General features: G+C 44.2%; 2 protein-coding genes and 1 non-coding gene across 8 annotated transcripts in view; 2 read left to right on the forward strand and 1 right to left on the reverse strand.

Annotated features, from left to right (window-relative positions):
- Positions 1–14512, forward strand: part of CBR4 (carbonyl reductase 4) — an 82169-nt gene extending 67657 nt beyond the window's left edge. Inside the window, exon 5 of the mRNA XM_059697677.1 lies at positions 13638–14512. Within this exon, the coding sequence (XP_059553660.1) occupies positions 13638–13681 (44 nt within the window). The 3' untranslated portion in view covers positions 13682–14512. The remainder of the gene's footprint in view (positions 1–13637) is intronic.
- The window catches only part of PALLD (palladin, cytoskeletal associated protein), a 393658-nt gene that overhangs the window by 24293 nt on the left and 344403 nt on the right, over positions 1–24962 (reverse strand). For 5 of the 6 annotated variants that reach the window (XM_059697669.1, XM_059697672.1, XM_059697671.1 and 2 more), the window contains 4 exons: positions 17435–18109; positions 7545–7680; positions 4045–4143; positions 1715–1936 (listed from right to left, as the gene is read on the reverse strand). In XM_059697669.1, coding sequence (XP_059553652.1) covers positions 1715–1936; positions 4045–4143; positions 7545–7680; positions 17435–18109 — 1132 coding nt within the window. The remainder of the gene's footprint in view (positions 1–1714; positions 1937–4044; positions 4144–7544; positions 7681–17434; positions 18110–24962) is intronic. The other variant, XM_059697670.1, reaches the window with a different exon arrangement.
- LOC132236220 (U6 spliceosomal RNA) lies at positions 12223–12329 on the forward strand. The gene has a single exon (XR_009453186.1). It is a non-coding gene; the product is annotated as a U6 spliceosomal RNA (small nuclear RNA).

Raw genomic sequence — 24962 nt, forward strand, 5'->3', positions numbered from 1 at the left:
ATCTAATTAAAAGTTCTAAAAAAAATAAAATTAAGCCTTTTAAAGCCAAGAAATATTTAAACTTGTACTAGAAAAAACACAGTTCTGTTACTTACAATAGCCCATCTTCAAGTTGAACATAATATCCTTTAAGGACAGGAATCAGTAATCTTAGAACTATATCAGTGATCTTAAGCACTGATTAATATTTAACATAGAATCTTTTATGAATATTATGGAAGTTCAAGATATAATTTCTTACTCAGTTTCATTCATAAGCTGCAAGTTTATTTGGCATCATGTGTGTGAATACACAGCAATTACCAAAATTATGCCAAGAATATAATAAAGAAGTTTTCTCTAATAACAGTTTATTTAGAAGTCTTTTGTTAGGGGTGGATATGGGTTGAAAATCTAAGGCTTTTTTTTTTTTTTTTTGCTCTGTTTCTCGGACTATGGGCTTAGAATTTGGTTTTAGGGAAAGAACATGATCGAACTTACCTTATTGAGAAAATAAAACAACCATGTGGAGCATTAACACACAGAAGTTTCAGGTATTTTCATATCACTTTCCCCCCTTCCACTCAACTGATTCTCATTTCAGCTCTTTTACACCCCTGGTAAGCTTTTAATTCCAGTGAGTGTGTTTTTCATTTCTATGTGCTTACTTTACAAATTTGCCTTGTCTTTAGTATTGTCCTGTTCTTTCTTAAACTTTCTATTCCTTTAAAAATTGCTTCAATCATTTTGAACAGTTATTTTATAGTATCAAGATTATTCCATATAATGTCATTGACTGACTTCTGTTGTCTTATTTCCTCATATGGGTTTGTAAGTTTTTCCTAGGAACTCATTTTTTCTCCCTCCCTCCCTGTAGAAGTGTGATATGCCCCTAACTGTCCTATGGGACAAGATAACCTTTGCTTGCTTCACCCGAAACCTAAAGATTTTAATTATCCTGGACTCGGTTTCTTATTAATTTCTTAGCTTTGGGCTCCATATCATGTGATAGGGTAAATTTGAAGTTTCAGTTTCTCATAGGTGTGTGTGTGTGTGTGTGTGTGTGTGTGTTTGTTTTTTTAATTCTCTCAAGTTCTAGGGAAAAGTGTCATTCTGTTACTGCTTTGCTGGGCTACTAAGCGGTTAATCTCGTCTCCCTTGTAAAGACAGTGCAGCTCTGTCTGCATTTCTACGTTTCTGTATGGAGCAGTCCCCGTTAGGTCAGCCCAGGCCTCCTGAGTACCAGATGTTCTTTGATTATCCTTTCTCAACAGTATTCCCTCCCCTTTGTAATATTGGAAGTTTTGGTTTTATAATTAGCGGTAAGCACACTTTGCTGTCTGGTGCCGTGCACGGGCTCATGTTCAAGCCTGGCCACTCACCAGCTCTCTGTCTTGGGGAAGTTAACTAGCCTCACTGAGCTCAGTTTAGTCATTTGCAGTTCGGGAGTAGCAATGATGACGTCACATGAGTCAATGATGTAGGTGTATGAAAAGCTTCTGTCAATTATTCAATTCTATTCTATTTTTCAAACCCAAACGATACCCCTGTTCCACCCTTATTGATTTCCAATGCTTCCTGAAGTTGGCTTTGAACGTAGAGTACCTCAGGCATTTTACACCATGGGCATTGAGAAAGGCGGTCTGGGTCTCTCTCCTACCTTACATGCTGTAATTTGGAAGCCAAACTCTGCCTCAGAAAATAGGACTCCTAAAAAGTCATGTTTTCAGCTCACCTTTGGCTGTGGATTCCCAGTCACTCTGCATGTGAAAGTGACAGGCATTCCCTCGAAGATCTTGTAATGTTTCAGCTTCATCTCGAAGACCGGTGCCACTCCATTTTCCACAGGCACGTCCGCACCGTGGGCTTCATCGCCTGATTCATCCACAGGAGACCTTTCCAGCCTGTACTCGATCTCACTGATGAGTCTCTGTTCACAGCTGGAGACTTTGTATTCCTGGGTCAAACAGAGCAAGATCTTGTTCACAACCCCAATCTCCTGTGGTACAGTGTGTCCCGAGCCTCATCCCCTCTCCAATGAAGGCTCTTAGAAGACAGGGATATTTTTACCACAGAGCCTACAATCGGGTCTGAGCCCACTTCAGTTGCATATGAAATAGAAAACATCTGGGAGTAAGTGTATATGATATTTCAAATTATCTTCGTCCAAAAAAACAAAGTATAAAACTATGAAGATGAATTTCTCTTTGGGGGTGGGAGTCAGGGAGAAAGGCAATGGCTATATTTCCCTAAACTGTTTGTAAAAATTTGTAAAAATAAAGCATGCTGGAACACCGATTTCACTCTGTGGGGAACACTGACGCCGGGGGTGCACTTGTCCAGAAGGCAACACCAGTACATGTGGCCAGCAGCTGCAGTGCTGCACAGCACTGTATCAAACAAACCACAGGAAAGCGGCACCATGCTTTTCTTACAGTCTCTGAACTCCCTCAGCTCTGCAGTTATTAGGAACTGTTTTCCACTCCCTTAAAAGAAACAAAGGGTTGACAGTCTAATTAAGTGTTGTTTGCAAAAGCAAAGCCCCCACCACCATCCTATGGTGATTAACATGGGCACTGCAGTTGCTGGCCTACAAAGATGACAAGGCAGCCCGTTATAAGATATTTTCTACTCAGTAGTAAATAGAAGATTGTTTTAACTAGGTTTTCTCTGAAAGAAGTTACTCGACCTTTAAAAAACAGTCCATTGGCCTGAGAGAAGAAATACACTATGAATAAAACTGCAAAATATACACAAATTGCCCAGCCGGCTTGGCTCAGTGGTTGAGCATCGACCTGTGAACCAGGAAGTCTTGATTCGATTCCCGGTTAGGGCACATGCCTGGGTTGCAAGCTTGAACCCCCCAGTAGGGGGCATACAGGAGGCAGCTGATCAATGATTCTGTTTCATCATTGATGTTTTTTATCTTTCTCTCCCTTTCCTTTCCTCTCTGAAATCAATAAAAATATATTTAAAAAAACACATAAGTTGTTTTGTCTAATTACTATCAAATTAATCCATTTAAGAGTTAGCACTTTTTCCTAGAAAGGTATAACGATGAGAAACTTTTCACAGTTTAAAGTTCAGAGTATCCACTAATGACAATCAAATTCAAATTTGTAATAAATGACAAGAAAAATCATGTTGCACTAATTTTGTTCATCTGGCATTAAATGAAAATAGACACTGTCATAGTATTTATGATTCATACATGGCAGCAAACAAGGAAGCACACAAGAAACTAGATAGAGTGAAAGACTAGAAAGAGAAGAAAGGTGAAAAGCTTAACCTTTTGACCATCCAGAGGACTCCCTATAGAAGCATGAGGAGACCCAATTTCCTGTAATGGCAGAAAAAAAGAGGTGAAGACTAATAATAGAAATAATAACCTAGCAAGAGTTTTAGTTTTTTTTTAAGGGAGATTTTTGCAGTAGCTATATTTAACACAGGAAAATCTTTCATATTCATTTCTCTACAGACACAAGAAAGAGTTTACTTGATTTTTAAAACTTTAATATGGAGACTACATCTGGAAACAGAAGCAGTGGAGATGAAAAACAATGGCGTATATCAATGACTTTTTTTTGGTGGTAACAGGAGAACATTTTAGGTTTTCTGTTGATCAGTGATTTATAATTATATAAGTGAAGGAAAATAAAGATACAGTTTTTCTGTACGTAGCTATTTTACTTTGACTAAATATTAAAAATGTGATTGGAAATAGTCATTAGATATTTCAAACAATTTCAAGGAAAATAAGTTACTCTCCACACACAATTATTTTGCATGAAAGCACAGGTCAGGAAAAACAGAAAGATACTTGAAAGGAGAATAAACTGATCAACAAGAAGGTAAAAAGAACAGACACTGACTGAAATAATTCTATGCATCATTAACACAATGTCTGGCATATAGTATGTGCTCAGTAAATACAAATAAAATGCTTTTTTTTGACCTGCCCTATACTTTCCATAGAGTCAATACCAAGAATAGTGTCCATAAAGACTAGGGGAGAGGAGACACAGAAATTGTCAGTTTTCTCAGAAGCCCAGAGGAACACAGTACCTGATTAGCCGTTTCCTCCTCTGGCTCCTGAACGTTAAAGACAGTCGCACTGTCAGCACCTAGTAATCGACGGGCCATTCTTTCTTCGTACGTTAACCTCTAAACAGAGTAAATCATAAAAAATACAACATTAGGAAAGTCACAGTTGTATACCACCTCACGAAAAAGAATGAAAACCCCCACACAAACGAGTTTTGCTGTTTTCTGTAACTGTATCTCCACCTGTAGATCCCTGTGTGCAAAAGGAATCTGTTTCCTCCCCTGGCTTTAGTTGTCCCAACTTTCACAGTCCCCCCTCCCTTCTGCTCCTAAGGGCCTCATCCAGTGTTGGGACATGGGCTAACTAACCTTTCAAGCCACCAACTGATTGAACACAAATTCAAGGTGAGTAAAAGAAGCAGCAAGGCAGAAACCACACAGAAAATGTGTGTCCCAAACCTATTCTTAACGATAAACATTTAGGCTAGTGGGCAGTGATGGCGTCTCACCTCTGAGAGCATTTTTCTAGGTTGCTGTGTAACATAGGGGGAATGGAGGCAAATAGAATAATCCACAAAGAGTGACTGCACATGGCTGAGTTAGCAGACAGACAATGAAAGATACTTCCTAATGCGACTACCCACAATTCATGATTCTGCTCAGAGAAAAACTGCTTGCCTATCAAGAAATGAAAGTAGTCATGTTTTTGCACTAGCAGCCAGCACTTTTGGATTTGGCCAAAACCATTTTTGCTAGGACAAAAGAAATGCCAACATTTTTATTCTGTCTGTTGGGCTGATTCCTGCTCTTGAGTGGTGGGTTGAAAATGCCTTAGAATTACAGGTCTGGGATGAAATTTAAGAGACCATTTCCCCATCAGGGGCATTTTACAAGCAACTATTTGACTGAAAATAAAGAATTAGTAAGGCAGGATCTAAAATATAGTACAGAAATTATTTTAGATAAACTTCTAAACTTCTGAATATGGATGCAAATTCTATTGGAAACTTTCTCTAATCAGGAAAATATGTGGGGTAAATTTATAATTTCCAGTAATCACTGGTTCCACGCCCAACTGAAGCCGGGAATTGAAACAAGTCAAGTGCCAAATGACAAGCAGCCCTGAAGTTCAAATTATTTCATTTAGCCAAGAAGGGCAGAGGACAAGAAGAGGCAGAAGTAGGTGTTTGGTGCACGGAGTGTCTCAGCCCAATATGTTATTATATAAACTTTATCATGTTTCTTTTTTTTAAAAAAATATTTTTAATGATTTCAGAGAGGAAGGGAAAGGGAGAGAGAGAGATAGAAACATCAATGATGAGAATCATTGATCGGTTGCCTCTTGCATGCCCCCTACTGGGATCGAGCCTGCAATCCAGGCAGGTGCCCTTGACCGGAATCGAACCGGGGACCCTTCAGTCCCCAGGCTGACGCTCTATCCACTGAGACAAACTGGCTAGGGTTATTTTTCTCATGATTCTAAAAAAATAAATAAATAAAAATCAATGAATTCTGGTCCCTTAAAAGTCTTCCTAAAGTTTCATGGAAAACTGCATCAGCAGCAGAGAGAGGACTGGAATAATTTCCCACTCTGTTCCTCATAAACAAAGACATCAATTTGACACATAGTCCTTCACCTGAATGCACTTGCATCATTAGAAGCCAAATTTGCTTCACAGTTTTGTTTCTAAGCACTATGCCAGTGATGACGAACCTTTTGAGCTCGGCGTGTCAGCATTTTGAAAAACCCTAACTTAACTCTGGTGCCGTGTCACATATAGAAATTTTTTGATCTTTGCAACCACAGTAAAACAAAGACTTATATTTTTGATATTTATTTTATATATTTAAATGCCATTTAACAAAGAAAAATCAACCAAAAAAAATGAGTTCGCGTGTCACCTCTGACACGCATGTCATAGGTTCGCCATCACTGCACTATGCCATGTGGATACACAAGCCCTATCTTTGGAAGCCAAAAAGAAGTAACAATAATATGTAACATTAGGGAAAAGTTGCTTGAGGGTCCTATTTCCTAAAAGTGGAAGCCTTACTTTCCTTGTCCTTTTAAACTCTTCAATATGGAAATCTATGGCCCTTATTGTGATGTCATTCTATATATATCCCAGTGAAATATGACAAATAAAAATACTATATACACATAATATATATAGTATGCTATAATATCTTATAGAAGTCTTACTTTAACCAAAAGAATTTTAGTCCATAAAGAATATTTAAACAGCCAAAAAGGAAAAAGAAACAAACTGGAGAGATGCCATTCCTTACCTGGCCTGAAAAAGTTCCCATAAGCACTCGTTTTAACCTTTCAAAGGCTTCCATTGACAGAGCCAGAGAAAACGTCCCGAGTATGTGCACGGACACACAATCATTTCAGGGAGAAGCATTTCCCTTTGTAAAAGTCTGTTCTCAGTGAGATGAATAACTAACACAAGATCTCATGAGGATTTCAGTCTTCCTGAACCAGGATCAGGATGCCCTAATAGTTAAAATCAGCACCTTTGTTCCCCACCTTTCTGTTCAAACAGGGTCTGTTCTCACATTTTTAGTTATCAATGCTTGATAATTAAAATTTCTAGAAAACATAATTAGCACTGTGAGATTTCTATTCTGAAAAAGGTGTCTGAGAGGGAGACTTTATACAAAGGCCCTTTTTCTCTTGTACTTAAGAGCCAAGCACATTTTCTGGTGCTAATTCCATAATAAAGCCACACAAAGGCTCCTTTCCTTCATTGGGGAAATCTTACTGATAGACTTGCTTTTCCTGTCCCCTTAAAATATTCTGATGTGATGAGAAAAGGGTCAGTAAAACACATAAAAAACAAACAACTGATGAGGAAACATTTAAGTCCAATGGAGAAATCTTTATCTACTCTACAATTCTGTAGCCTTCAAACATAATTATTTTTTTTCTTGAGTCTATCTAGTTGTCTTGCTCTGACAAACCAGAACAAGACTGAAACAGCCTTACTCTTTCAGATTATTGAGTCAATAGTGATCGTCTAGTGGAATAGAACTGGACGCCAGCAATGATTTCCTTAGTAAAGGTATTTTTTTGTGTAGCATCGGTACATGCCATAGAATCCCAATTCTCCTTTTGGTACTTGAATTCTAGTTTGCTGCTTTGGTGTAGACAGATTGCTCCAAAGCACACCTTCTCCCTCCCTCCCCACCCCTGCCCCTCCCAGAGGTTTGTTATTTTTTCTTTTAACATCACAGTTCTGCATTTATTCTACCCCAGACCTTGAAATCAGCCCTTCTTCCTTTATCTCCAACTTGCGATCCTGACTCCAACAATAGTTTATGGAATAACAGGAAGAAGCCACTGTCTCCTTTTCCCCGGATTCAAGTCATTATACTCAGAGGAATGTAGAGATCCAAAGGCAATAAAATCAGGTTTGTGGACAAATCTTAAGAACCTAAGTCTTAGTGAAGCCAGGGAAGAGCTCTCTGATGTGGGGAGCGTGTGTTTTAAGCCCAGGCCTCCGGTCTCTCCATACCGGCTGGCCGTTGTTCAGGAGGTCCTCCTTGAAGCGCAGTTTTCGTTCCAGGTCCTGAATGACAGCGTCCTTGGTGCCCTGGATCTCCTCATCAGAGGCTATTCGAGCAGTCCTGCTGGCCTTCTTTGGAAATCCCCTGCAGGGCAGAAGCACAAGGCGGTATAGTCCTTTGTCAGGCATATCACTCCGAGTTGAACATGCAAGTCCAGCAAAGAAAGGGTACACGTGTCAGTGTGTTTCTTCCCACTCTTGTTTTTACGCTACATCTATTCTAACTGATTTTGGAAAGAACCATGAAAGCTGGATTCGGTGTTCAGGTAACAGTAATTGGAACCCGTTTTCAGAGGAAGTTCAGACATCTTAGGGGAGTGTGCCTCGGTGGTTAGATAAATGCCAAGGACAGCGAAGGCCTGCGTTCTAGCTCTAAGGAGGCAGCCAGGTGAAGGGAAAATAGGATGTGATTTATAATCAGACCTAGGCTTAAAATCTGGCTTTGTCTAAAGTTTGTGACTTTGAGCCAGTTTCTTAACGTTTCTTATGAGCAGGAATAAAAATATATACCACAACTGACTGTTGAGATGATTTGAAAGAGAACATATTTTTCTTTCATACTTTCATTAATTCAGTCCTTCCGATTCTCTGAAATGAATGGATTCAACAACAGTACTTAGCCCACGCTAAGCAGATACTAAGTGTATTACCTTTCCGTCTGTCCTACCTCGATTAGGGAAGATGTTCTCTCCTAGAGGACCTGGAAGGTCTGCAGGGCCTGCTGTGCTAGGTGCATCCCAGGCCTCCTCACCCTCCTCTCAGGATAGGTGACATGCCAGAGCCTTTCTCTCCAAGATGAGTGACAGGACCCTGAGCCACGGGAGCCGGGGCCTTGGTGCTTGGTGCGTGTGGAATCCACTTTCGTTGGTGCCTTAAGCAATTTCCCTCCTATTTCTCCTACTTTCCCTCACAAGGCTGAGGGTAAAGATGAAGGAGAAATGGCATACCTGTCCCATTGCCTCCTGAGGGCCTGCACCTGGTCTTCCCAACAGCCATTCTCTCCTCCTGTCCACTCCCCCTTGTTTTCTGGCTGAGCTCCCTCTGATTTTGTTGGGTGTTTATCCTTCAGTGCGCTTGGGAAAGGTGGTCCCCACCCCTCTCCAAACTCAGGGGTGATTAATCTATGTCAGTTTGAGTGGTCTCAATCCTCTGGACAGTAAGGAGCCAGAGTCTGTGGTAGAGCCCTAGCCAATGAGATAGGGGAATAGAGGTGGGAGAGAGGGGTGCAGTGCCCCAGTTAAAAACTCCCCATCTCTGAAAAGAAACACATAGGGAGAAATGTTCCTCTTCTGTCACTGTGTCCAAAGTGTAACGTTCCAAACGGCCGCATCCACTTCGTGACCACGAAGGGAGAGCCCGCGTGCCAATGACGACAGCTTCGAAAGAGCCTGCGTCCCTGGTTGTTGGGGGACACTGTGTTCACCTACCATGGAACTGCCTGACCCCACTTGTTATGTTAAACAATAAACCTTGTGCATTTAATCTGGTAGTTGAGTCTTCTGTTACCTACAATGGAAACATTCTGATAGCTTTTCCAGGTCCTTCCTTTCTAGTCATTTGCCCCTGAAGTTCAAATAGGATGATGTTAGACATTGGTTGTAAAAAAACAACACAAAGAAATAAAATATTGTGATATCCTGTGTTAGTAATATCAAAGTGGTTAGTCAAACTTTAAACTGCTCCCTGGGAATGGGTCTTGATTTTTAAGGAGCTGGGCAATGAATTTGGGGCATATTAATAGCAAGGGCCGTAGAAATTATGATTTGCAACCGTTTAACAAAAATCTATATAGTTTGCCAACTTTCCTAAGCCCAGAGCCTCTCTTCCTTACCCTTTTTCTTGGGGTAATGTCACCAGCCTAACGTCTCCTCGGAATGGAGGGCCCCAAGTCAACCCATTAATTATTGCACCATGTTTGTTTTCTTCATAACCCTTAGCACACGTGAACATTACATGTCCTGTGTGCCGCTCTCCCACACGCCTCCTTTGTTAATCACAGTGCCTGTCAAATAGCAGGCCTCCAAAGCACACTGGTGGAGTGAGTGCATGGATGCACTGTGTCTCCATCTCCACTTCCGACCTCTCTCTGTGTTCCCTCCTCAGGCAAGAACGTTTGTGCCAGAGCCGTGGGACACCAAACCACACGTAACAAGTCAGGTTCAGAACAAGTAAAAACGTTACTCAGTTTTGGAAATAAAGTTCTTCTGACGACAACCTTGCATCTGAGAACTAGAAAAGCTAGGTTCTGAAGGCACCTGAAAGCTGGTCCTAAAGACAGGGTGCTCATTGTACACCAGCTTTATTGGGAACACACAGGTTCCCATCATTCATTTGCACCTGACGCCATAAGCCAGTTGCACAACTGTGTGCCGGTGAGCAGCCGCGATGACAGGAGGCTTGCCGTGTGTCTGCAGGCAGACATGCCGAGAGCTGTGTTCTCTCACAGTTGAGCATGGAAGGGGCAAAAGGAGGGCTCTCGAGGGCAGGACCGAGCCCTGAACAAGAGAGGCAGGGCACTGTGTTTTTAAAAGATAGCTGCAGCTCTCCTGAATGGGTAAACACCCGTCTATTTACTACTGAATAAGTCCTGTCATTTCAAAAGCGTCTCTCAGTGCACTTGCCTCTCGGGGGACCTAAGCACCTGAGGACCACCGCTCCGGGACTGCACGTGCAGGCACAGTCACCTTGGCAGGAGGACATTCCTGCCACTCGGTGCTTTATAACTTCAGATCCAAATACAAACCCCGATCGTTCTGTATTTCTTTTTTAACAAGCCAGTTCCCTAAGCACAGGAAGATGATCAGCATTCGAAGGGCATTTACTTCATCTCCGTTTCCCCCTATTTTTAAAGACATTATTTTCCCTTACAGAAATTCAAGGTACATGTATTTTCTTGATTCTGAGCAATTAACACTGAAATGAATGAAGCAAATGGAAGATTTTTAAATGCATGAATCTCATAGCATTATTGGGGAAATTGCATGAGGTGATGCACAGCTTACAGAAACTAGCCAGCGTGGAAGTGAACCCCAGAGACAAGATTGGCCGAGGGAAATGGAATGAAAGAGGGGAAGGAGGTAAAAAAAGATGCCAAGAACCCTGGGCTAGAGTCTCCAAAACTGTGGAAATAACCTTTACTGATGGACTTTTCAGGGCTCAGCTCTGCTCTAGGAATACAATGCTGAACAAAACTTAAGTCACATACTTACAAAACTTATATTCTACTGGAGAGAGAGAGAGAGAGAGAGAGAGAGAGAGAGAGAGAGAGAGAGAAGAAGAAGAAGAAGAAGAAGAAGAAGAAGAAGGAGGAGGAGGATGTAGAGGAAGGGAGGGAGGGGAGGGAGGATGGAAGGAGGGACATACCAGGAGGTGGTCAGTGCTGTGAAGTGACGGGAGTGTGAGGAGATGACTAGACAGTGAGGTTAATCCCAGTTCTGAGCAGCTGACACTACAGCTGAGGCCCAGGTGATAGGATGGTGCCACCTGTGTGAGGACCTATGGGACAGCGGGGCAGTGCAAAGGTCCTCGGCCAGAGTGAGCCTGGCAGGTTGACAGGGCGTTGTGAGCCTTGGGGACAGAGGTACAGGCCCAGGTTACAGCATTTCTCATACTTGTTTTAATATGGAACCCTTTCCCCCCCCCCCCCCCCCCCGAGAGTATCTCATTTGGACTAATGTAATTCAGGAAATACTTAGAAACTGTGTTAAAAATTGAGTAGAGAGTTAAGGGGTTAGTATATAAAGTTTGGTTTAAGAACCAAAATGGAGGATTTGGAAGGGGGAGGCCCCAGGAAAGAAAAGTAGTTGTAAGTTTCTGAGGCAAAGTTTTGGTGAACGGGTTGTTTTCCTATAAAGCTAACTCTGTGTTGGAGTTCAGGGTAATTAAAATGGCTGTGGCTTGTTCCCCTAGATGGCACCTACTTTTGGTAAATGAAGAGCAACAGCTCATCAGGAAATAATGCGTGGTGACAAAGAGATGATCTGTGCAATCACAAGTAAAATGCTTATTCCAAGAAAACCGTTACCCAAAGCAGCACCTTCACAAAACCCTTACCCAGAAGCAAACCTCAACCAGTACACAGCCCATCCAAGCCTCCCACACGACAGCCGTTAGTCGCTCACACACTCAGCCCCACTGTGCAGAAAGCAGCACTGTTTACTCTGGCTTCAGCAGTAAGTCACTTACGTTTACAAATAACACCCATGTGGCGGGGGTGGGGCAGAAACCTCTCAAGCACAGATGCAAGCATCTGGGAGGTCAACTCTTCCAGATTCAGCCACCACCAAATCCCAGAAGATCCCCCTCCTGCCCGCCCCCCCCCGCCCCACCTTGGCTACTGAATAATCTTAAGAGCATCCTCCCCTTGATATACTAGTCTAGGTCAGCTCGGTCAGTGTATTTCAGGAACTCAAATCTCCAGAGTACAGCACTGATTTAAGAGGTCATGAACCTGTCTGGAGAACTTTTTTAACTACTTATAGAGTCCTCTCATAGTCAGTGATTATCTAATGGCAACGAAATTTCACAACAGTCCAGAGTGAGCAAAATCATTAACATGTTGGCACTTCATTATCCCTCATGTTTAAGAAAGTAATATGTCAATTAATATATGAAAGAGCCCAAAATCGTGCTCGCTTTGGCAGCACATATACTAAAATTGGAATGATACAGAGAAGATTTGCATGGCCCCTGCGGAAGGATGACACGCAAATTTGTGAAGCGTTCCATAGCCAAAGTGATCAGAGTACAGTGAGTACCTGAAGCTCATGCTTAAGGAAAATAGATCGATTTATACTAATATTAGCTTCTCTTCACATCCTCTTTGGGGTTCTCTAAAGAATAAACACACACCTGCGTGTGCTACGCCTATTTGTTAAGCCCACATAACTCCATATAGAGCCATCCAGGACAGAACAGGTCTCATTCTGAGCAGACATTTCAGCAGAATGGTCACTAGTCACAGCGGACCCCGAGACCGCTCCTGCTAATTTGCTGGGACATACTTGCCCAGGGTTGGTTACAACTTTGTGTAGATTCCTCTGCGGCACACTGTTAGGACCGAAATGAGCCCAATGACAAGGCCCTGGGGTAGCCCCCAACCCTCTCAGCCTCAGCCTCTAATGGGGCATGACGCGGCCCCCGCCCACCAGTCTCCTGCAGGACAGAAGGACAAGATCCCGGGGTCATGTCTGCAGGGTCCAGTGCAGCTTTTGTCTTTTCTACTAGTTACTATCCAACCACTGTCTTGACTTGAAAACTAAAGTGCATTTGCATCTGTTTTCGAACTTTCTCTTGAGACTTGGGCGATTTTGCTTTGTTGGTCTGTAGCAGTTTTCTTTCATTAAGAAATAACAGACACCGATGTTTTAGAGATAAACCGGGGCAAGTCATTAGATCTAATGACTCCCCTCCTTGCTTAAGCTTATTCTAGCACCCTGGGAAATCTCCTCACCTCTTGGTGCCTGTCACCTTGATAAGGACAGTGTTCCCACCTACCTGTTTCTTATACACGGAGGGGGGTGGGGTGGGGAGGGAGGGAGAGGGACAGTGAGATCGTGTCTATAAAGGGCCGAGTGCCTGCAGAATAAAGGCTCTCAATGCTTCTGTATAAAGGCTCTTACTGAGACCTGCTTTTATTCCTGACAAACATGGGGTAACGTTTCAAACCAAAGCCCTACTTCTAGGAGAGGCAACGAAGAATATGCAGTAGTGCAGCACTTTGGTTATGGGGCACCCCTCTGTGAGAACAGATGCCAAGAATGTCAAGGTGGGCAAAAACCACGGTGCCAATGGGTTCTCGGGCTGGATCTGATACGGTTCCCCTTGAGGGTGGCGCAGCTGCTCAGAGACCAGCACAGACAGGGCTGCGGCACTGCCTCCGGGCGCCATTCCCACGTCCTCGGGATTCCACCCGCTCTCAGGGCTGAGGGCCGGGTTGAGTAGAAGAACGGGGTTACAGCAATGGGAACTGGAAACCTGTCCGCATTTGTGAGGGGAATGGAAGACATTCCTTTTATAAAAGTGCGAACATTTCTTTCTAAGGCGTGTTCTCCTCGCTGCCTGCACCTGAGACCCAGTCACCTTAACATTCGCGGGTATCGCAGCTTTGAGGAGGGCGCTGTTTCCTCTGCTGGTGACCCCGGGAACCTCGCGGAGGACTGTGGCACCCTGAAGAAAGGCACCAGAGGAATCCCGGGTGCCGAAGCTCCCCAAACCACAGTTAACCAGCGACCGACTGCCGCTGCTGCCAGGCTGCTCGCTCTCGTTTGTCTTCCTGACTGTGGTGATCACGGGCACCCATGGCCTGTGTCCCCTGCCTCGACCTCTGCTACCCAGACTTTTGAGAAACAGAACCTCATCTCCACAGACCATTTAGAAAGTTAGTAAATAACCAACCTATTCTTTAACAAGGACAATGGTAAACATGCAGACAGACTAAAACAGCTGGTATGCAATTGAGTCAGAAAACAGGTATCTGAAATTTATAAACATTTTGCTAAAACAAGGCAGGCCAAACACACACACACACACACACACACACACACACACACACACACACACACAAAAAAAAACTAATGTATTTCTACTTCACTGAGATGTGTCATCAATCTATTTACTACAACTTGACACATACACCAGAATCATCCAACTAGACGCAAGGGTGGGCAATGTCTGGCCCGAGGGCCACATAAGGCCTGAGAAATCATTCGGTCTGGCCCTGCCAAGGCATTAGAGGTGAGTTAATTAAATGTTTGACCAAATATAGCAGAGTAATCTTTAAGTTGATAATTTTGTACGGCCCACAAATGATGTTATACGTATCCAAATGGCCCTTGGCAGGAAAAAGGTTCCCCACCCCTGAGTTAGAGAAATAACACAAGTGACACTGAATTTGCTGTCACAATGGCCACGAGTAACCAATGACATATGAATGAAAGTAACTGAAAAGGTTCCTCTCACAAGAGTCTGGCAGTTCCTCCAAGTTCACGGATGCCAGTTAGTTGTGGCAGCCCCGAAAGGAACACTCAGTCTTTGGCAAATTATGTGGCTTATTATCATGAATAAAGAGCTACCTTTTTGTTTTTCATTCAGAATGCAAGCGAGGAAAAAAATGTTCCTCACTTTATGCCAGAGGAAAATACGTTTTACAAGTTACATGTCTCAAACCCAAAGAAAGAATCCAAGCGTGTGTGACTTAGCAACAGGAACGTCTCTAGAAGACAGAGGACAGCCATATAACGATGGCTTGCTGGGCTGGGACAGAGCTAAACATCTGCTGCCCGGCATTGCCATTACCTTCGGTGTCCCAGCACCTAACTATCTCTGGGGACAGTTTTGTACAGCCACAAAACCAGCACGACTTCTCCATTAACTTAAAAGAAAAGGCAGGAGCTACTGGACTCTAGTGGAGGCAAGTATAAAATACGTTGACTCTATAAAACGAGTCACTGCGATACAGGCTGATGAGAAGCAAGTGCTTCTGTTACTTGAGGTTAAGATCTTAAAACCTCTTAAGGTTTTTATCTTCTTCAGATAATTTCAAAGTCCAAGATCAGAATAAAACCACTGTTTCTATTTAGGAATAGGCATGACCACCCAGTGCCTTTGATAGACTACTCTTTGATCAAAGTCCTACATGAGGAGTAGTAAATTATTTATATAGTACTTATCTTCCTAGGAAGCAAGATTTGGTACCATTTCGTCTTACAAGAGAGGATAAAGTGTCATGCAGCCAACACCCACTTCTTGAAGCTGGCAGTTAGTGTCTTTGTATCAAGATAATGCTTCATTTCCTAGCTCAGAGAAGCAGGGGAGAAAGAAAGGTTTTCTCAGGCAATCCCTCTGACTCAACTTTCAGTAGAAGCCCATTATCACATCATTACCACACAGACCTCTCCTTTATTTCACTTATTTATGTATTCATTTGACTGAACTTTTTCCAATAAAGATTTGAGAAGAAGCCAGATTTTGAGTTCATGTAATCAACATTTAGAAGGTGCCTGACAAAACAAGACACTGCTAACCAAAGCGCCTTGACACGCCCTGTCAAAGCCAAACACAGCAATGCTTTCTAAGGCGGCATTAGTGCAGCCCAGAAAGGAAAGTGTTTCCACACAGATGGAAATAGCCAGCATCCTAAGGTCTTCTCATTTATATTCTGTAGTAGAGTTTCCTTCTTTTCTCTCTGAGCACTATTGGGATTCTGGCAGACTCTGGAGTAGGGATTCAACAGGAGGAGTTGAGACATGGGAACTGGCTTGACCTCTGCTAGCGCGTACTTATTTCTGAACTCTTCAGTAAAACGAGCGGGTGCTAGCTTTCACACTCTCCCTCTTCACCAAGACATGCCAAACTCCCGTACGATGTTCTTTTGAAGGTTTTACTGTGCTTTTGTAGCTGTCATCGTATTTATCTTCATAAATTTTCTATTTAAAAATGTCAGAGGCTGCATGCCATCATTGTGACGGAAAGACAGGTATGAGATAAAATGCAAAGAGAGAAACAGAGGATCCCCGTCACCTCCCCTGAGATCACTGCTGGCTGGGGCCAGACCGGCACCATCATTTCTTCATTAGATTGCACGCAGCCTCACTTATTTGCATCACCAACATAAAGACATTTACACGCACCCCCTTCCAATCAATCACTACCTAAACGTAAGTTAATTCTGTTAATTTAGATAGTTCAAAAACATTGTATATACTTAATAACCAAGCCCCTCCACCTCTATTGTAATATTGATCTGAAATATTAAGATACAGAGGAACCTCGTTTCTCAAACTCAGTTTACTCTGAAAGGCTGTTTGAGAAGCGATTGTTTGAAAACCGAATCCTTTTTCCCCATTAGAAATAACGTAAATGGAATTAATCTGCCCAGATTCCCAAATGATTCCGTCTTAACCTTTCTTATATATAGTATATGTCTCATGTACTGTTTAACCATTAAATAAACACTTCTTAAATTTATGGAACCACCCCCCCACTAGCATTAAAGGGATTTTTCATATATCACTGCCTTCGAAATGCTGTCACTTCCTAACTGCTTTCCTTTACCTGATCAACAACAGTTTTTCTACCCATACAACTGTCTGGGATTGTTGTGTAGTGAGCACTTTCACATCCTTAGCAACATTAGCACTCTTGATGGCCTCTTTATGTTTTAAAATTGTGCGAAGTGTGGATTTTGCCAGCCACAAAAGCATTCGCTCCTTTATTTGTTGCCTGAGAGATGCTTTTTGTCATGCTGAAGTATCAACAGGAAAGGGCTATCAGGTTGAAAACTAAAGTTTTGGTCAATAACCGAGACATTTTTTTTTTTTCTGTGAACAACTTGGTCAAGAACTGAACTATTCGAGATAGGAGACATCGGAGAACCGATTTTGACTGTACATAGTTTGGTGATATGCGCATGGATTTGGAGTCAGACAGGCACGGATTCAAATCTCCATGTAATGGCTGTGTGACCCCGGCAAACTGTTTGACTACTGGAACCCTTCATATATCTTAGAAGTGTACCAAATGAGGGAACACAAGTGAACTGCACTATGCTCAGGAAATGGTAGCTGACCCCACTGTCTTCGAATGTAAAAGCACTGCTTACATTTGGGGAGCTCCTGAGAAGATCTCCTGGTAACGCAGAAGAAAGTGCTGCTCTCAGCAACGGAAAGGTGGCTATGCAAGAACAGCTTGGTCAGGTGATGGGAATTTAAAAACTGGAAGAGGGTAGGTATGTAAAAAGGTGACAGGGGTACCCCTTTGGGCTGCAGGTCAGTGGTGCATGGGAAGGGGCCAGGCAACCTCAGGTGGGAGGGGAGGGGAGGGGGGTTGCTGTCACTCACGCGGGGGTGACACCCTTGGGCAGGCCCAGGGCGTTGACTGCGACAGGCGGCGGCTGCGAGGGCAGCATGGAGCTGAGGAAGGCCGCGGGCGAATGGCTGTGGCCAAAGCGGGCAGCGGGGGAGGCGCAGTGGGCGGCCGGGGCCGAGCTGGGGAGCGGCGGTGGCGGCGGCGGCAGCGGGAACACGTCGGGCACCGGGAAGGCCGTGGTGGGGCTGAAGACCGGGGGCGGCGGCGGCGGGGGCGATGGCGAGGAGGGACTCCACGGCGCCTCGGCCTCGGTGCCGAAGGGCTGTGCGAAGGGTGGCGCGGGCGCGCGGCCAAAATGCTTCGGTGTCGGGGACATGGGCGACGGGAGGCTGGAGGAGCTGGGGCTGGAGGCCGGGGTGCCTTGGCTGGACGCGGGACCGAGGTTCTGAGCCGCGATGAACTGCTTGGGGCGCGCGTAGTTGAAGGAGCCGGAGGACTGCATGGTGGGGGCGGCGCGCGAGGCGAGTGCGCTCATGGGCTCCGGGGCCAAGGGCGACGCGCAGGCCGCGAGCTCGGGGAAGGCGGGCGGCGGCGGGAAGGGCGGCGATGGGGGCGCGCTGCACGGGGTGCCGGTCACCGGGTGCCGCGCACTGGCCTCCTGCTCCAGGCGGATCTGGTTCTGCAGTTGCTGGATTTTCAGAGGGTCCCTGGGAAGAGAGACAAAAGCGACACCTTCAGAGAGGGAGCCGGAAGGAACGTTCCTTTGGTGCCGGGAGGTTAAGCTGTGAACATATAACTCACTCCCATGCCTGCCAGCTCCACGCTGTACCTGGACAATGAGGCACAGGTTATCCGCCTGGAGTCAATTCAGTGCAATCTGCGAGCTCAGTGTCTGATTTAAGTTTTACCTAATGACTCAAATCAGTTTACAAATCGTGATGGAAATTCGGTCCGACTTCCAAAAGCCCTATTTCATTTTCATGGAACAGAAGTATTTAAAGAAAAACGTCTGACCTGAGTCTCAGTCCCCTCATTTGTAGCCAATTTTTAGAGCAAGAATTTTATCAGAATGAGAAAATTAAAAGGAAAAAACCCACTTGATATGAGTTATTTTTGGCAGACTTAGGTTAGTCCATTTTGCCTACTTCATGCTGTCAACTCTGCCTTTGAGAAATACCACAGGCTGATTTTGGAGGTTAGATCCACTGCAATTTCTGCATTTGTTCCCTAAAAATAGGCAAAATTTACCATGCTTGAAATTTTAGTAATCTGAAATGCCAATTTTTTATACAAACCTTAATAAATATTGATAAAAGTATTAGCTATTTTGTGCCATGTCTAAATCATATGGAATAATAGCTATTTTTAAAATGTAGGTGTTTAATAAGGAATAACAAATTATTAATTTTATAATAATGCAGTTTTAATTCCCCAAGTACTTTCTACCACCAAGAAGAGATTGAATTTTTATTTTTGAATTAAAATTTTAATTTTTGAATTGTTAAAGTTAGCAATTAGCTATATTTTACTCAGAAGCTTTCCTTTTTAACTGAATTTTATATATAGATTGTTTTCCCTTATTCACTGCATAGTGACTAATGGCTATCAAAACGAACTTCAACAGAAGGTGGCACTATAACAAGCAGATAAAACAGGCCACATATTCATTCCACCAATAGGGGGAAAGCTATGTTCCCAACTTTAAACCTTTTCTTAGAGGGAAAGGAAGGGAGAGAGAGAAACATCGATGTGAGAGTGAAACATCTATCAGCTGACTCCTGCATGCCCCTTACAGGGGATTGAGCCCTCAACCCGGAAATGTGCCCTGACCAGAAATCGAATCCGCAACCTTTCAGTACTCTGGACCAATTGAGCCACACCAGCCAGCGCCCAACTTTACACCTTTTAAAACTAAATGAAACCCCAAAACTCAAAATCTTCCTTATCCATAGGTATTTCATCTTTAAAAATCAAGCTTTTATACATACAAAGCAATATTAGGAATTGAAGCTGCTGGTAAAGGTATAAAACAAGATTTAGATCTGTTATTAAGCATCATTAGCAAAAAACATCAGCAAAAAAGTCCTATTTGCTCTTCGCTTCTGTAAGCACCCAGTAAAGTGATTACTGGGTGATTACACATTTTGGGGAACTAAAAATTATAAAGAGAAGATGATCCCACATGCTAAATAATGCGCAGAGCTTCCAGGTTCCAACACCAAAGAACTCTGTGGGTCCCATGGAACGTACTCTCAGCATTTTACAAGCACCCCTGCCACTGCTGGAATTCACCAGGACACCAAAGTCTGGATGTCTGTGCGGTTGTCTAGCACATGTGCTCCTGTGCTCATGTGTTTAGAACTGGCCCAGGAATAGAACTCATAAAAACCACCCACCAGCTCTAAGACCCATCATGCAGTGCTCTCATTCTCAATCCCCAAACACTCCTTTCTGACCACCCTGCCTTTACCATCTCATTTCCTAGCTGTGGCAAAATGCATCCCATTCCTGGAATGCATCCCATTCCTGTGCACCTGGGCTGGGAGAGGTCTGTGGGGACCTCCTCAAAGCCACAGCGCCCCTACCCTGGGCCAGCCTGCGTTTTGAGGGACTTTAAGCTTGGCCTGACATCAGCAAATCGCTGTGTAGCGGCTCTGGCGCGGCTGCTGCAAACAGCATGTCATACCTTGTGTGTGGCGTGATGGGTCCTCTACCCAGGGCTAGGGAGTGGCTCCGGAGAAGCCAGTCTTCAAAGAGGCCAGAGCAGCAAAGCCCAGACCACCACCATACCGGCTCTAACTTTCTGTACGGGCTCCAGCCTACTCATTGGGGCATTAAAAAGAACCACCCAGTTTGCCAAGCCAAGTGGGCTCAAAGCTGCTGAGATGCTGCTTTTAGTCGTAAGTGACAGTTCCAGAGAGTATTAATGTAGCATTTCACAAGAAACGAAGAGGCATCCTAGTGTTCTGGCTACTAGTGTACACTGCAATGAGGAGCTTTGCTAGGGTTCCACTCTCCCCCGTTCTGCACTGGGTGAGGAAGACAATATTCAAGGAATTTGAGGGGTGGGGGAAGGGAGAGCAAAACAGTTATTTTGAATCTTCAAGGGTCTGACTTGCTTTCTGTGCAAATCATCATTTAAAAGAATACCTGAATTAAATGGGTCTAACACTTGGATTCTGAGGTGGCTGCCTCCTGCACGCCCCACTGGGGATCGAGCCCGCAACCTGGGCATGTGTCCTGACTGGGAGTGAAACTATGACCTCCTGGTTCATAGGTTGATGTTCAATCACTGAGCCACACCAGCCGGGCAGGTTTTTGTTTTGTTTTGTTTTGTCTTTTAAAATAAAAATTGATTTTACCGAGATAAAAAGGCAAAAGAAATGAAAGGTACCAGAAAGGGAAGATTACCCGTGGCCTTTGGAAATTACTTAAAAGTTATTTATTATAAAAATTCATCACTTTTCTGGTTTCCCCGTTTTTTCAGCAGCCCTTTTCTCTGAAAATGAAATAAAATGACACTGAATAGAACCTCTTGGAAATACTGGGTAAAGGCTGAACATTTAGATTAAAAGTTCTAGACAGCCCTGGTTGCAGCTACACTTTGAGTGTCAAAGCTCAAGTCTTCCGTTTTTGCACACCTACTCCATCAAACCCCACCCAGCTTTTTTTCCCCTCTCCCCACCACACCCTCGATTCAAAAGGACTAAGAAAGGCCCTACTCCAACCCCTCCTTCAATTGTAAAGTTTTAAATACTTAAGGAAATGAGATGTCTGGATTTTTTTTGTCATGTACCTGTCATAGTCCCTTTACAAATGGGAAAGGAATTTTACTAGTAAGTAACTTGCGTAAGGTCACAGAGCATTACCTGCCTGAGCCTGGTTAGTTAGACCCGTCTGTCCCTGGCCCCTTTCCCTACACCAGACATGTCCACCTAACAGAACCCTGACCTAGTACTAGACTTTTAGGGGGATCGCTTCATAAGTTATATAAATGTCTAATGCTGTACACCTGAAATCATATAATACTGAATGTCAGCTGTAATTGGAAAGCTTTTTTTTTTAAAGGAAGTAAAAAAGAACCCTGACCTTCAACATGATTTTTTTAGAAGTCTGTGGTCATCTTTGCCTCCTAAGGATTTAACTCTTATGCAGCCATAGGGTCTGGCTTATTAGTCAAGATTTTAAATATTTACATATTTAAGAATATCTGGCTTCAAATTTGATTTTTTTTTTTTTAGGGTGAAATTGGACCACTATGAGAGAGGATCTTGGCAGCTCAGGAAGGGAATATGTAAATACTGGCTCAGTGGATTCTCCTACATTACAGACACTCAAGATCCCTGCTCCCCAGAGGGACCCCCCCCCCCCCCCGACCCCTGCAATGGTTTGGGCACAAGTTTTAACAAGTTTTACAGATTGTCGAATGAGGCAAAGTTTCAGGATTGACAGACAGATGTAGAAAGCAGTTTACTTTCCAATTCAGTAACCTCTGCCACCCGCCTGGAGGCAGTGCCAGCCAGCGGCAGCCGGGTAGGGTAACGGGAGAAAAAGGCGACTGGCAGTTGGGTGGTACTGGCCTGGAGCACAACTCCGCCAGCTCCTCACTGTGGGGTGACTGTGAGGATTCCGCGAGCACAGTGCTTGGGGCATCGTAGAAGCTCAATAAATGTCCCGCAGCAGGAGAGACAACCCATCCATCCTGGTTACTTTACAAAGCGGAGATTTAAAAATGGAGATAATGTTTTCCTTACTGTAGGGAACTCTCCTCATCTGTGCCCCCTGCAAGGAGCTGGCACTGACAATGGCAATGGCACATGGGGACGCAGGGAACTAAGGGTGGGGGGCGAGATGGCTGGCCTCGCGGCGGCTCCTCCTCAACCTTGTGCTCACATGGCCACAGTGGGGGTGGGAGAAGAGGGACAGCACTTGTCATGCTCCTGGCACTGGGCTGACTCATTTACAGCCCGGGGAGGGCTGCAGCGATTGTCCCCATGTTTTAAATTCCCCACAGATTAGTGAGGTCAAGTCACCTGTCTAAGGGCAGAACCTGGTTGGCTCCACAGCCGAGCTATATCATTCTCTCCAAAGTGCTCAGTAAAGAAGGAAAGACTGAATACAAGCCAGTCATTGTTACTGCATATCACCCTTTCTCCGGGGGGCTGCCGCCCGAGCTCAAAATAAAGGATGTGAAAGTGAACTTCTGGAAAACAACTTCTATGTAAATTGGAAATTCCCAGCCGGCCTCTGGAGCATTGTCTGGCCTGCGAGCAGCAGTTCATCCCCTGCTCACACCAATAACGACGCAGCATTCATCACTGTCTGGGGAAGCTCTTGGGATCATCAGTGCTTTCAGAATAAATATGCTGCCGGTTTATATATATTCCCTCTCATTTTTTACTGTGTGATACAGAGGCCACTGCAGGACACAGAGCTGCAATACTGCTCCCTCTGAACGGTGAGCTGCTCTGGTCCTGCTGTTTGTAAGCACAGGGACCGTGACACTGCAGCATCCTCACAGCCCTAAGCCAGCTCCCTCACAACACCCGCCCAGCACGAAGCACGCAGGTGCGTCAGTGACAACACCGATGCTCGTTTCTGGCTGCAGGTGCTATACCTCACTGTGCTGTCCGGCACAGCCCACGGGGCAGTCCGATAACAGCGCCCCATATGGGCTGGGGAATTTTAAAAATGTTCAAATGAAGATCATTAGGGGGTATTCCTCTCTGACTGGGATTAGCTCAGGATCTTATGTAGGAGGCAGTTCAATATATTAATTCTGAGGACTTATAAAATCGATAGAATATGCAACTCCTACAAGGGCTGCAGGTCAGGGTGTACTCATTAAAGTTCCATCTACAACTTGATTGGATTTCTGCTTCAATGTTGTTGTTCTTGTTCTGTTACTCATGCTTCCATGTAGGCCTTCACGTCACAGAAGCTAGGTCCACTTGGTGAGGCTCAGCATCTAGCAACCTACTTGGTTTAGCACTAAGTTCTTGTTGCCCCTCTTATGGAAATCACAGTCTTGAGAACAGTCACTTACACAATACAATTAGGCTACCATAAGCCAAATGAGAATGCACTGCACTGGGTTTAGGGGAGGGTGTAAGTAGAAAAATAACTGAATTTACATACATTCCCCATAAAGTTGGGGGAGAGGGCAGTGGTAGACATGGGTTGTCTACAAAGTACCACAAATCCAAGAATGTTACAATCAAAACTGACCACTTTGGGAATGTGTGTTTAACAGATATTGCAAAATGACACCGGTTTCTTTTTAAAAGACCATTTCTTTGATCTTTAATTCATTCCGAGCCCTTTGTAAATCACGCTGACTCTAGACTAGTGGTTCTCAATCTTCCTAATGCCGTGACCCAACCATAAAATTATTTTCGTTGCTACTTCATAACTGTAATGATGCTACTGTTATGAATCGTAATGTAAATATCTGATATGCAGGATGGTCTTAGGCGACCCCTGTGAAAGGGTCATTTGACCGCCAAAGGGGTTGCGACCCACAGGTTGAGAACCGCTGCTCTAGACAGAACCAGGACGGAGTGCAGTGAACTACCTAGGAGGGTTCAAGGAAGAAGTGAAGTGAGCACAGGACCTGAGTCTCTTGAGAGAGGCTTGTCTCTCTCACCTAGAATGAGACCTGCATTGGGCCGTGCTACAGAAGAACAGTAGCTCTTTCTGTCTTCATACATAACACTGATCTCTATGTGAAGTCACTCCAGGTACCATGAGAAAGAGAGGGAGCAACTGGGAAAGTCATAATCCTCCTGGGAAAGTCTCCGGAGTACCACAGGCTGGCCGTGTCTCTCATGGGGCACAAGGAATAAGGATGGAGAGAGGTTGGGAGATGGTGTTCTGACGAAGGTCAGTACCAGCACGTGCGGTTCGTCAGACTCGAACCCTGCAGCCCACTGGCCATTGCGGAGAATTGTCCTTTCGGAGGTGCGGGGAGATCCAGTGCTCCATGGGGTAGGCGGCCACCTGGCCCTGTGAAGGCCGCAGGGCCTGAGACAGGATGTGGTCCAGGCACTGACAGCCCCACGGAGAGGAGAGGATGTGTATCCCAATATAAATCGTATGTGATAAGGGACCGGCTCCGGAGGTATTTACGGTCGTGATAAGCCTGGTGAAGCCCAGTGACGTGGCGCTCGGGCATGTCAGCCTTAGCCTTTTCTGGGGGAGGAATGTGAGGTCAGGTTCTAAAAGCATCAACTCCACATCACAGTGAAATGCCTTAAATAATTTTCATTTCTGTTGCCACACAGGCCAGTGAAAACAGCAGGAAGGCATTAGCTGCTGATTCTTATAAAAACTATGCTAATTTAGTGGGCCTGAAAAGGAACTAATATGAACTATTTCCAACTGAAAATATTTGATATCAATTCTTAACATAGACGAAGTATATTCTTAAAGAAAAAACCTGTTCTCCCATCTTTTCTGTCAATGCTTGAAGCAAATCAGGGATCTCATTTCTAACTAGAACAACCAAGGAAAAGCCACCTGAGCGATAGATGTTGAGGAACTTAAGTATAAAATTTCTTT

This window comes from Myotis daubentonii, chromosome 5, assembly GCF_963259705.1.
Source record: "Myotis daubentonii chromosome 5, mMyoDau2.1, whole genome shotgun sequence".
Taxonomy (NCBI): domain Eukaryota; kingdom Metazoa; phylum Chordata; class Mammalia; order Chiroptera; family Vespertilionidae; genus Myotis; species Myotis daubentonii.